The 14,406-nt window shown below is 36.7% G+C and overlaps 1 protein-coding gene across 6 annotated transcripts in view; it reads left to right on the top strand.

Annotated features, from left to right (window-relative positions):
* Nucleotides 1-14,406, top strand: part of LOC117409457 (CBP80/20-dependent translation initiation factor) — a 139,804-nt gene that overhangs the window by 41,067 nt on the left and 84,331 nt on the right. For all 6 annotated transcript variants that reach the window (XM_034015549.3, XM_034015550.3, XM_058994209.1 and 3 more), the window contains exon 7: nt 2,785-2,860. In XM_034015549.3, coding sequence (XP_033871440.1) covers nt 2,785-2,860 — 76 coding nt within the window. The remainder of the gene's footprint in view (nt 1-2,784; nt 2,861-14,406) is intronic.

The raw sequence follows: 14,406 nt of genomic DNA, 5'->3' as shown, positions 1-14,406 counted from the left end.
ACACGTTGATTAATGTAACTACTAGGGGTGTGTGATAATACCGATATACCAGTATATTGCGATATTCATCAGGCAGTACAATAATCTGTATTTCAAAAGCAATACCGGTATTTTTGGTTAAACTGATTCAGGGAAACGTCTACTGGAAAATGTCGGCTGTTATCTCACGAGATAATCAATTCCCGCGAGAACTCGTAATGCGAGCAGTGCTAACACAAAAGAAAATATGGCAGAAGCACACAGAGATTTTGAGCCATTTAAATTCTGAAAAGCAAAGTCACATGTGTGGAATCATTTCCTAATATAACAATCTAATAAGGACGGCTGTATAACATCAAACATTGCGGTATGTTGTTTATGCAAGGCTGAAGTAAAATACGCTGCCGGTACCACCAACCTTACATACAGCGGTGTAGTCCTACATCTTAAAGTACTGGAACGCCAATGAAAATATAGGTTTTTCTAAAACAAAGTATCCAAATTCATGTTTTGTACATTGAACTTGAGGTAACATTTAATAGGTAATGCATGAGTCTCGCATGCGACTTTTAAGCTACTCTCCCTTGATCAGTGCCACCAGATTGGCGATTTTCCAGCCAAATGTGGCTTGTTTTGAAAGCATCTAGCGGGTAAATGTTGTCTTTGGTGGTTTGGTTATTTTTTGACTATTTTTATCGTGCATGTTTTTTTCTATTCCTTTTGATTATGAGCTCATCTCCAGCGCAGAACTTCAATCACCACGATACCCTGTATAGTATATCATGTCCTCCCCCCGTCATTTTTTCTGGAGCTCTGCATCCAATAAAATTACAAATTACACAAACGCTCAGTTATTTTTTATTCCTCACCAATTTTATCAGTGCAATTTTTATTGTTTTACATGTATTTTTAAAGACTATCTGCAGACAGTTCTGGTCAATGTAATGCTACACTGTATTCTGAATATCTTTCTTTTCCCTGGACCTCCCGCATGTCATCAGATAAAAGAACAAACAGCGGTTCAGGTACTGCAAGTTGTTAGATAAAAACAAGCAAAGCAGATACATAAATAAATAGTTTATAACATTACTTGCCAGTATTTTTTGTTTTTAAATAAATGTGTAGCACTTATTTATGCTTTTGTTATATATATTAAATCTTAAAAGCAAGGTCGGTCATTTATTCAAAACCCTGGGTCACTGCACTGACTGATATATAAAGCAGCTTTAAACCCATGTTTATGGCCATTCATAGGATGCACGTTTGAAAAACATGTTTAATATAAAATGAAAATACATATATTTATAATATTTTTCAAATTGGGAGCACATGCACGTACTTCAGCGCATCCAACAAAAATGAGTTACTGGGCATTTCATATCAGTTTAATTTGTCAAATTACATTCTAATACTTTAAATTCCATAAAAAATGCCAAAAGCACAGTTTATATATAGCAAAAAAATCAACATCAGCATCATTCGGTGTTGAATTCCAATATGTATCACAATATATCGCAATATTGTCTTCAGTCTTGCACTATATAGCAATACAGATCCTCAGTCCCAATACCCACCCCTAGTAACTACTAGTGTTTCTTGGTCCTCCTTACATTTCTTATCACAAGTCTTGTACAACAAGAGATTGGGTCATCTGCACATATAACAGCACAAGCTTATCTGTATATTTAGGGTTCTTTTGTAAAAACATTTTTTGTATAAGCTGCCTACTTTCCCCCGTTCACTAAAATGACTTGATACTTACAATTCGAAGCCTTTTAGCTGTGCCTAGGGCTCAGTTTTGAGTCTTTGATTTGTTGTGTCACAGTTTGTCATCTTTCCAGCTGACAGTTCAAGTTCCCAAAAGAGTTTGCAAAAAGAAGAGGTTTGCTCTCTTAACTACAAAAAAAGGTTTTTAGTGACTCAATAGTGTTCTAATGATCAGCTTTATTCTTCTGTTTGTTACATTTCTTCTTCAGCGTTCTGTGAACTCCTCCTCTTGAAACCTGCTTGCCACTACTTTACATATTACATCTAAGGCAGCAGAAACTTATGCACGTAATTTATTTACTTTATTTTCAACATGGGCATGTACTAACTTATTAAAATAAGTACAGTAAATAATTTTAAAACCATGTGGGATACTACAGCTTCAAATAAGAAAAAGTTACTAAAATAATTTGCTTACATTTGGTAAACTTCAAGTATTTGATGTATTTTGGTGCACTGTGGCAACACAGTAAGGTAATTTTAAACCAGTTTCCCTTACATTAATTAGCTTCAGTGCCCCTTTAACTACCCCCTTATCATTGTTTTATCAGTGCAATTTCTAATGTTTTCTCGTGTCCATGTTGGTCCTCAAGTACAGAGTCCTCCATCTCTCCCTTTCAGAGGAAATGTTACATTCTGTGTTATCCACCAGTTTAAATAAACAAGGATGGCACAGAATGTGGAAGAGGATTTCTAACTTGAAGGCACTGTGCCTTTCAAAGAAAGACTAGGTACTGCAGTACTGCTTTTATAAAACTTCAGAGTTTAAAATGAAAGGGTGTTTGCACACACAAGTCCAAAAACCCAGTGGTCCAGATTCTCAGATCATTTTACTCCTAATTGTTCCTGGCACTGAAAAGAAAAAAAATTCAAACCGAATGACACAATTCCAACTCTACGACAAATAAGAAACAGAAGCCAAGTTCATTTCACTTCAGAAAAAAATCATACCAGTGGCAGTCTAGCCCAATGTCTGAGCCCAACCTTCATCATTGCTGTAACCTTACAATAATGTGATCGTTTTGTACTCTGTTGCAGGATGGTGAAAGGGAAGTTTGAGGAAGATGATGGCATTAATTTAAGTGACATGGAGAAGTTCCTGCCAGTCTTGCCGGTATGTTGATTGCTGCATTTCTACTACATATTGTGTCCTCATTTGCTTTCCTGACTATTAATATAACTCTTTACTCTAATATTGTCCTCCTATATATTTTTCCCTTTTGTACATATAAAATTTGCTCCACACTTGTTGCTGAATGTGAGCCTCGTCTTCCCTCCTGTGCATAAACTGTGATAGAAGGAAAGTAGCAAATGTGGTGCTGAACTTTCTGTCTTCTGGTCTTTCTTTCCTAATACAGTGAAGTCATGCTATTCAAGCCACTCAACATTTAGCTTAATAGAGGGGTGGCCTTACTACTGTAGGTAAATAAAATTAATTGTAATAAATTATTACCGTAGGATTATTTGCATTAAATTTGAAGATGAGTTGCATCATGTTGCATCCAGATTTTCAGATGTTATTTATAGTGCTATAGCTGTTAGGTTAGTTTACAATATTAGAGAGATAATTTAATTGGTGTTTAATATGTGTGGGCATGCAGAAACATTGGAAGTTATACTCTCCATTTACAATGTGTAAACTGATGGACTTTTTACTTGGTCATGACCGCCATCTAGTGGAAATAATACGAATTTAACTTTCTGGAATTCTGTGTGGAATTGTGTTCACTTCTAGATCAGCATGAGGTATGTTTATTCATTTTTCTGTATCTACTGGTATCAGTGCGGTATTAATGATTATCATAGGGGGAAAAAAGTCAATAAATCTTGTAAGTCGCGCAACCTTTTTTGGCTTGTAATTGTAGATCTGTGTCTATGTATATAATAAATGTGCTTCTATTTACAATGTGTTTATTCATGCTAAACTGTTTTATTTTAATAGTTTAACTGTTTAATTCCAACAAGGAGATAAAATTTATTTAAAATTGCAACATTACTGAATTTTATTGTCCGCTTCAAGGTTTACCGATGACAAAACTTGAATATACTGTAGTCAATATACTTTACACAGCAATTAGATTTTAAAATCAATGTTTTCTGTGTCTTTTTGACTGATATTAACGTTAAACTGTTGTCTTATTAAATATTTTACCCTTAGTGTTTACCAAAGTTGTTTATCCAGTAAAGTGAGTACTGTGCATGTTGGCTTGAGCACAGTAAACTCAAGGTTGCAAAGTTATAGAGTGGCTTCTTGTGGACTAGTTTGGTACTGCATTTGAAAATGTGTATCGGGAAACCAAGCAGGTATTTTAGGTAATGCTGAACAACGTGATTTATTTTACTCTTTCTCTTAGTATATATATTATATATATTAGTCTCGTATGTGTTTACAGGCTGACTACTACTTTAACCCTTCCTGGTAAATTGAACTACCAGGGAAAAAAATGGTGCTCCCCACCTTGGATTAGGGGGTTAATAGTTTAAATGTAAGCTGTATATTAAATGTATAGAATGTTGCCTAAATGTTTTAAAAAAATATGGGCAGCAGTGTGGAGTAGTGGTTAGGGCTCTGGACTCTTGACTGGAGGGTTGTGGGTTCAATCCCTGGTAGGGGACACTGCTGCTGTACCCTTGAGCAAGGTACTTTACCTAAATTGCTCCAGTAAAAACCCAACTGTATAAATGGGTAATTGTATGTAAAAATAATGTGATATCTTGTAACAATTGTAAGTCGCCCTGGATAAGGGCGTCTGCTAAGAAATAAATAATAATAATAATAATAATAATATAGTCTTAAGCATGGCAGAAGGCTTCTTATTATCTGATCTGATTGGTTACAGATATTCCCAATATGTTCAGCAAACACACGGTTGACAAGATTCTGTTTTCTCTGGGTGATGGATCTTACCATGGCTAACTAGTAGCATAATAATAATAATAATAATAATAATAATAATAATAATTTTGTTGGGTGTATTTCCTATTTATAAGCACCTTTTCATAAGGTACCATGTTATATCCTAAAATGAGTTTTAGAATAATGGACTGCTTTGAAAATGACAAATCAGCACTCCCAGGCAGAAACATCATCTAAAACATGATGCATGTCACCGGAAAGGCAAGTGCAATTCAGGGAGAAGAAAATGAAAACAAAGGGTTACATTTTACCTTCATAAACCTAGATCCAATGTAAAGGATTATGCGGTACGTGAATAGCTCTGCAAACCTATTGAGAACTTAGGAAATCTGTAGTGACGTTTTTTTACGTGGGACTAAGTTTGGCATTTATTAAATGAGAATCAGAGTTATAGTTCACTTTAAATGTACTGTTTGTGTATTGTAAAGGGTAGGGTCTGGCATTTAAATATCTGCGTGTTTTCAAATTATATACACATCTTTTTGCCTTTCTGAAACAGTATGTTTATAACTTGTTTACAGTATTGTGAAGTGGCTTAAGTTTTTCCAGTGTAGCTAAAAATTAAGTTAGTTACTTTAGCCACAGTGGCATGAAAGTCTTAGAGGGAACATAGCCTGCCATCTATGAATTTATAATTTAAAATCTCTGTGTTTTTGTAGTGGAGTCGACAGGGAAGGGGAAGACGCACTTTGGTAAGGGATCAGTAATGAGCGGGGTGCTTGTCAGGCAAGGCAGGGTTACAGGAGTGGCTTTTCCATGATGACACCCATGTAGTAGAAGGCAGGTGGGGTTTAATATGTGACTTCACAAAGTGCCACCTCTCACTCGCACACTCACACACTCACTCACTCACTCAGGTGTCCTATTTACGTCACACAGCTGCCTGAGGTTTGTGTGGTAGTTCAATTTAAAGCTAGAAGCTAAGCTCTCATTGTTAGTTTTATTTTTGGCTGGTGTGTAGGTGGAAGATTGGATCTGCTGTGAGCGCTGTTAAAAGGAACAAAATAATTAGCTAAGAAAGCAAATCCTGCAGAAGGTAAGGGATAGCAAAGAGATGTACTGAATGTCATGTATCCCTTGCATGGGATGGGTATCTCTGCCAACTTTAATATGTAGTAGAGGGGACATCTGTGTGTACAGTATATATGTCACGCTTCAGAGATGTAACTAAAGTTTGACATACAATTGTGATTCAACTCAATTAGTCCATTCTTTAGTACAGTATTAGAATTTGGTAACAAGAATATAAAGTGATATGCCATATGTTTAAGTACATTACATACATATATAAGGCCCTCCATCTAAAAAAAAAAAAAAAGTTTCTGCAGTACCAGGTACCTAATTACTTCAGGTGTTCTATTTAAAAATCACTTGAATGTTCCAACTGCAGTAAGGCCATGTGACTGACAGCAGAGGTTGCATTTGAAGTAGTTTGCTATCCTGAATTAACATTTCTAAGCACATTAAATAGTGAATGTTAAAGATAATATGAGGTAAGAGAATTGATTTCCACTCCTTTTAAGACCAATAGCTTTAATTATTACAGTACAAATATTACCCCTGCTGACCCTGGTAAATACATTTAAGTCACGAATATAGGTTTGTTTCACTTGTTCTGTTTTATAAATAAGCAGAGTTTTTAGTTCCATCAGTTAAAGACATGCTTTTTTTTATTCCCTTAGAATTAGATATCTTTGTTTGTTACTGATTCAATGGTGTGAGTCTTATTTTGTGGATTGTCCCAGAATGCTTTATTTAACATCAAAATCAGAATGGACTCAAAAGGGGCATTTTATGTGCATAATTACCAACATAGTGTGTAGTTCTCATTTATCTGGTCTAACAAAAGAGCTCTATACAAGTCTTTTCAATACATAACCTGTGGTTACATCATTCTTCCACAATTCATTTGGTAACTTTTCTCCATAACGGCTTTGGTACCTTCTTGGTCCTTCTAATAAACATACTCACAATTCATGCATTTGACACACACTGCTAATAAGATATATTACTTAGAGATTATAAGACACAGGAAGAATGTAGGACACCAACAACCTCCACATACCTAAATAAGCATAACAGGATGATCCAGCAGTGTGGAGTAGTGGTTAGGGCTCTGCACTCTTGACTGGAGGGTCGTGGGTTCAATCCCAGGTGGGGGACAAGGTACTTTACCTAGATTGCTCCAGTAAAAACCCAACTGTATAAATGGGTAATTGTATGTAAAAATAATGTGATATCTTGTAACAGTTGTAAGTTGCCCTGGGTAAGGGTGTCTGCTAAGAAATAATATATATATATATATATATAAATATATATATATATATATACCCAATCATTTTCAGCACTATGCTGCGTCCTGCCTCAGACTGCTAAACGAAGCCCTTGCAGCCTCCTGTCTTTAAAGTCGCTGGTATTCCAGATGTGCAGTCATGTGCCTTGGGAAAGACCCCTTATTTGAAGCTTTTCCTTGCTGTGCTGATAATAGAAACAGAAACAGTAAATACCTTGGCAGGAAGCTGTTTGGGAAAGCAAACTTTCTGGATACAAACTAAAGGTGTTCCAGCCAAGCAATCTCCTCTTTTAAACTGAAAAGACCATTGCAAGCTGTTCAGCAGACTGCGAAACTGTGCTGTTTTTACTGGGGCGCCTTTCATTATTATTAATGAATTACACAAATCTGTACACCACAACACTAGAAACACATTTCTCCATCTTATAAACTTTACAGACTGTTTCATCTGTAATCTGTTTTTCTTCGTTTCCAAGAACGGGACTGCAAGAAGATGTAAAAGGCTGACTGAAGATGTTTTCAGTAGAACTAAAAACTGTAAAATTAGACAAACATTTCAACAAAAAGTCTTTATCATTGTTTTATGCATTGCTATATAACTAAGATTTGTTTTAGTTCATGTGATTAAAAGCTTGTTTTCAATGCTTCAGTACGCAGCACAATATAGATTTGTATGCATTGTACACAGTAAGAATGTGTTTCTGGAAGTAGCAAACATAGCAGGTTTTAAGGAGCAGTAACATATTTGTCGTCTTAACTGTAACCACATTACTGAGTTCATTTCTTTCACTAGATACATGCTGTGATGGATGTTGTTTCTTTTGGTATATACTAGGGTTCTAAATTATCAACACTGGGTTTTCTTAGACTTTTTAAACCTGAAACAACTGTTCAAAGCGCTTTCATTTCAAAGCTTTACTTAGTCAGACCTGTCAGGTTTTGTGGATATACAGTAGAGATTTATATTTACAAGACTTCCAGGAAGTACACCAGACATTTAAAAAGGTGAGATTTCAATCTAGTCAGAAATAAAATACTGGCAATGTTGGTAACCCACTGCCAGACTGCAGTAGAGCTGCCAGACGTGGTTTAACAAAGGGGTGATGTTTTTTTTTCAAATCCCAGCATATAAACTGTAAACATGACAATTTAACTGTGGATTTCAAGCGAATATGATTTTTATAATGATAAAATACTGCCAGTTTGTTCAGTTACGAGGTTGTCAATCTTCATACGTCCTGGAGTGGTGGAGACACTTTAATATTGTGAGTCTTCTTTCAGTCAGATTCCCCTGACAGGTGCGTCACAGTTGAAGGTGGAATTTTATACCAGTACCTCGTTTTAACTCAGTTGATTAAAATATAAATATGTTGGTGTTAAGTAAAACTGAAGTGCACTGTGACTTTCTTTTCTTAATAGCTGTTATGAGAAATATAGGATAGCTAAATTGAGGTGCTAGACATCTGAGTATAGTTGACAATAGAATATGAAGAGGTTCATCTCTGGCTAAAGTGCAATGAATTATGCACATGTTTGACAAGAGAAGCCAGGTCAGAATTGAGATGCATTGTCGGTAAAGGTTTCGGGGAAGCTCACATAGGGTCATGCTGTGCTATCATGAGAACTAAATTGTCAAACACGAAATTGAAAAATAAATGTGGGCCTACAGTTGAAGGCCTAGCAAGCCGGTTCACGTATACACAGTGTAGACGCAGCGCTGTGGCCAGACTAGGTTTAAGTGGTGCAACACCTCCCATGTGGGTGAAAGTTTGCTTGCAGGGTTCCAGGTCCAGCGCCTACGTGCAACGACGCATGGACTCCTGAATGGAGCCTAACCCTGTGACTCCTGGCCCAACAGAAACGTGACAGTGCGTCTGAAGCAGGCTGTAAACATTCAGAGACCACTGACTCTTAGCCAGGAGGAAGCGTTCCCCTTGCCAGAGAACAATATAGGGGTCAACATGCCGCGCCTCCTTCCTACACCCTCTTCCTTCCATTGTCACGGCAACGTGTGACTAGCAAGGAACACAGGCCCCAGGAATGGCTCATTGTCTGCTCAAACACACATACACACAAAACCTGAAAATACAAGAACTGAACTTCTATTCTCAACTTTTGACATGCTGGTACTCTGCCAAGGCGGGTTACAAGACGATTAAATGTGCTGTTCTCAGAGGGTAAATATTTTTGTAAATGTTCAACGCTATGCGGCTCCTTCATTTACTGGTGAGTGTGCAGACATCTTGGAATCAAGCAGTATCAATAAAGCACCGGAGAAGCGGTACACCCACATTCCAGAGCCAAGTCAAGTGAGGAGACGTGAGGGGAGGAGGAGGAGGAGGAGGAGGAGGGGCCCGCTGGTTTCAATGTGTACATTCCCTGGTCCTAACTTTTAAGATGTACTTGTATGTCCATCTCACTGTAGTGAAAAAAAGTAGTTTTGGCTCAATTACCCCCAATAGATTCAACAAAATCATCTACCATAGACTTAAGCTTGTAGTACCTCAAATAGCAGAACGCCAATACATTGTTCTCCTTCAGGTACCCGTTTCCTGGGGCTTTGTGTGTGGGATCTTTACTGGAATGTGTTTAGCATCATTTGAGCCTAGGGCATCACTCGGTGAAGAAGGCAGGAAATCACTTACTAAAGGTTCATGGCAGCTTTGCAACTTTTCTTAAAGAAAAATTAGGAATAACTACTGTTGGCTTTGCCATCCCCATGAAAGGGCATCCCAGTGAATACTTTTATCTCAGCAGTGCAGCAGAGGGCAGTCTCCTTGCAAGCTGTACTGTACTGCAGCTACCTCCTCTAAAACATACTTGCTCTTCATGGATACCGACTGTCATGTCATCTTTTCCTACTGGTTTTCCTCGCTTTAAGTTCCTGCAAACCCATTTTTTAATTTTTTTTATTTTGATATAACTATTTTCCCCATTCTGGCCTCTCTTGTCTCCAGTGAGTTAAGATCCTGTGATTGTTCAGATAATTAAAGGGACAATTTTAGTATTTGTTTACCAATTTTAAATTGATTTCTTAAGAAAACAAGCACACTCATACTTCTGTTTTATTGTGAGTTTGGAAATAATGGGCTTCACAAAGCTTTAATTCATTTTCTTGTCTGTTTTTATGAATGTGTTTAATATTCCTGAAAGTGTTTTTTATTTGTGTTATACCTTAAAAAATACTTTATTTTATTGTAGTAAAACGCAGATATATAGCACCAAATCAAATCAGTGCTATTGATACATTGTTCAACATGTAAAAAGCAATTTCCTGAGCCTGGGTGCTGGAAGAGTAAGGGCTTGGGTGGAAGCTAGAGCAAGACACAAAACCACACGTGTGAAAGTTGCTTGCCATTTCTTCCTAAAGCACATAAAATTGCCGAGAAATTTGACATACTCACTCGATTTCACAGTATCATATTATAGTTATTAGATCCATGTACTGTATTTGTTTGGCTTCCTTTGTTTTCACTCTGCCATAATATAGATATTTCTCCAGGTAGTTTACAGATATTTTATAGATATTTCTCCAGGTAGTTTTTAAAAATATCTGATTCTGTTTTGCACAACGAGAACTGAGTACAGAACAATTTAACATAAATCAGAGGTTTGTGCCCAACCTACTTCAAAACAAAATCAGTGGAAATTATGTTCTTCAGGGATGGCTGAATTTCCTTCAAGTGTTTGAAAGGCAATTTTGTGGAAAAGGCAACAGTCCCAGGGTTCATTCTGAAAGGCTTTGCTGAAAAGGAAAATCCTATATCAGCTGCATGTGTTTGTGTATTGCTCTTCATTATCTTCATTAGTGCAGAGACTTTTGACTGCTGTGCCACAGTCTTTTCCTTTGAAGACAAATATAAAACAAGTTAAATATTTCCCTGGGTAAGGCTTTCTTACTTGTCTGCTCCCAGCTGTCGTAAGCTGTCAGTTTGTTGAGTGAAAGCATTTTAAAATTGTGTTTTAAATAATTAGGGAAATAAATGTGCTCAAAATATCTCTTTCAACTCTCTTTGGCCATAGGCAGCAACCCTGTCTCTAATGTTTTATTTTTTTTTATTATTATTATTTGATTTCACTTTGAAAGGCAATGCATATCAAAGTGCCTTTATTCCTACCCTCTTCTGTTTGGAGAAATGCATACACCTTCAAGCACCTGCAAGCACCTTGGTCTGATCACTTGGCTGTTTCTTTTTAGATTGACTTTGTATTTTTTGTTTCAGTCATCACATCTGGGTGACTCAATATTTTAAAGCACCCATGACTTCAATAGAGCTCACAGAAACACGTCTAGCCCCGCAGTACAGCAGATACACCAAAGTTTAACCCCTGCAACATTCAGCCCCTTGTGTTTGCAAGAAAATACCACATTTGCTCTATGAGCAAGAAATACCATATAGAGTAGAATTCAAATGTCACCAGGATGGGCTCACTTAGACAGACAACATTACAAAAATAATGTAAACTTTTTGTTTTTTCAACTGTTAATTCATTTTAGAATAGAACTGCAACCTGAGTATTTATCTGGTACTAACAATAGAGTCAGTTATTAGTATCCTGCCTGAAGAGTACAACAGTGACTGGCAAGGTAACTGCATAGTTACCATTTCCATTAGCTTCCTTTTGTTTTTCTTTCTGTGCCAGAATCAAACACCAGCCAGCGGCTTCCATAATTTAATTTTTCATTAAAAACAACTGTCAGGAAAGTAATGTGAATACTTGAGTGTATGAATCAACATCAGTGGCATGTAACTGTGAACTTATATGGATGTTACAAACATGACATTTTTATGTATTTAAAGAATATAGAAAAAATATTTGTTACACACATTTATATTGCACCCCCTTGGCCAGGTTGACTGATTTTGGAAATATACAGCATTTATTCAGCACTTGTGATTCAGTAATTCCGTAACATGATTAAGACATAGGCAGTTCCACCATAACTATCAAACAGTTGTAAGATAGTAGGAATACTATAGTAAACTTGTATAATTATTTGACAAACACAAAAACACTTTTGCAGCACTTGAATAAAAACAATTAAAACACAATTTTAGAGCTGACAGTAACATCTCAAACTCCTCACCCAACAAAAGTCCCTTCCCAATTCAAAATCTCCCACATTTGTATTGTACCCCCAGTCTAGACAGGTTCATATATGTGTGGGATGTAGAATGGCAGTGGGTGCAGTATACATGTGGCAATTTCAGGGTGCATTGTAAAAACTCAATGATGTCACTGTATCTGTGGAGCTTGGACTTGAATTAACAAGGCCTAGCTGGTTTAATACATCTGTTTCTGTAGCACCCAATTGCTTAGTATTATAAATGTAAATCACCTCATCTTTTAACATTTACCTTAATGATGATCCATTGTGGTTTTGTCTTTTTTTTTTAAACAACTTCTTACCTAGCGTGTATAGCAATCTGGAAAAATTGTACCAAAGAGGTTCATATTTGACACTCGAGCCTACAATGGGTGGGGGGTGTTTAGTGGAGTTTCCTGCAGTTCGTGGGTTGTTGAATGAAAAAAAACATAATTGTTTATTCAAGGTTTCCAAATTGTGGATATAGGAAGGAATGTAGAGGGGAAAGCGAGATAACTGGCAGTTACAGGTCACTTGGCATATTTCAGTTCAGGTATCTCATTAGAAGTAAGTACATGTGGATGGGGTTTTGGTGATTTTAATTAAACTCTGATTATATAAATTCCTCTAAATGGTAGGGGAAGTGGCATTTAATACAGGGCAATCCCATGTAGTCTTGAGGATATCGCCTAATTAGGCTCAGGGAAGGGATGCAGCATTTTTAAACATCATACCTCCAGTATAAATAGCTATGAAGTCAGATTGTGTTAGTGTCAGCAATACTGTTGCTTGGAGACATCACCAACACACAGCTAACAACATGCAGTAAGTGATAGGGACTTCCTTAGCTTTGGAAGAAGCAAGAGGTAAACTAGGCACGATTTTGTCAGGGTGTATAAAAAAAAAAAAAAAAATGGCATGCACTTTAAAAAGAAGGTGGCAGTGTGGCATTTACGTAGCAGCCCAGACTTTCCTCCTTTTCAGGGTTTGTTTTAGTCAATGCACCAGTTTAGAACATTGAGTAAGGATACAGTCTTGTAAAGAGACAACATGCTGAGATGTACAGAAAATTAGAATGACATGGACATGTTGTTACTCAGTGGTTCCACTCCCTATTGAAAGGGGCATTGTATGTTGCTCAAGGATACTGAGCTTTCCTTGGTGCTGTTGACTACCATATTCAGCAATTCGGTCAAGGGCTGCTTCAATAGGAAAGTGGTGTTTTCAAAATGTTACTGGTAGACTTCCAGGATAACTGAAGTATGGTACAAGTTTCGGAACGCCTGAGGGAAAAAAAAATGCAATCTGGGGTCCAGTCGTTATGTAATCTTCTAAATGTCCATAAAAATTATCATTACTTAATCCTTATACTGCATCAACAAACTGTAACAGTCAGAGATATTAAAACCAATTTATAGTGTGGATTATTCAGCTTTTAATGAGTAATGAAACTTATAAGTAAATGCTGAAGTAGGGGGTGTAACATAACCTAAAACACCTGTACCTTTCCATTGTCAGATATAGATGTAATCATAGGTTTGTTATTGCCCAGCCAGTAAAGACAACAGAGGTCTTATTTAATGATATAAACAGTGTGTTGTATTTAGCTGAAGTTTAATAAAGTTGTCAGTAAATCACCCCTGGGAGAGGAATGGGTGTTAAAGGTGACAGTATTATGACCTACTGCTGTTGTAGCTCATTTAAAAAAAATAGCCTCAATTAACTATTTCTGGTGACCGATGAACTAGACATAAAAGTACTTTTTCTATAGAGAATCTGTTAATAAACAGGAAAAAAGTAGCATTCCCTATCTTTTAAAGAACAACAGAAACCTAGATCTCAGATTTGTAAGGCACTTCAAAATGCTTTTCTATGTCAATACTACTAAGATGACGATAGATAAAGCCTTAAGCTGGAAAAGGCAGCTCGTCAAGTTTAATAACTCTAAACCAGGAGTGAGCCGAAAAGGGACAAATCTGATCAAAAGCTGGAAAGTAAGTTATAAAGTATGTCCAACTTTTCTGCTCCTCAGTGTTTAGAAAGGAAGTTAAATCAAGTAAAAGTCAGTTAAAGCTCAAAGGTGTTGGCTGCATTAGCTTCAGCAATCACTCCTCATTACTTGGGCCATGTAGCACTCAGAGTAACTGAAGTTTGGGTCCAAGATCTGCCACTCTTTCAAATTATTTTACTATTATTATAATGAAGAGGTCATTTTTCCTGTTTACAAATGCTTTGACCTTACTACGCTTAAACTAGGCATTAAATAAAAGGTTAGCTCATTCTTGGCGGAATCAGCTATTCTTAACGTGCTGCCTGCGCATATCTGACTTAGAAAGCTTGCTAGATGTAGAGTATGCTGTC

The sequence above is a fragment of the Acipenser ruthenus genome, chromosome 2 (assembly GCF_902713425.1).
Source record: "Acipenser ruthenus chromosome 2, fAciRut3.2 maternal haplotype, whole genome shotgun sequence".
Taxonomy (NCBI): domain Eukaryota; kingdom Metazoa; phylum Chordata; class Actinopteri; order Acipenseriformes; family Acipenseridae; genus Acipenser; species Acipenser ruthenus.
Note: the sequence above shows the minus strand (reverse complement) of the source record. Positions and strands in the feature narration are given on the sequence as shown.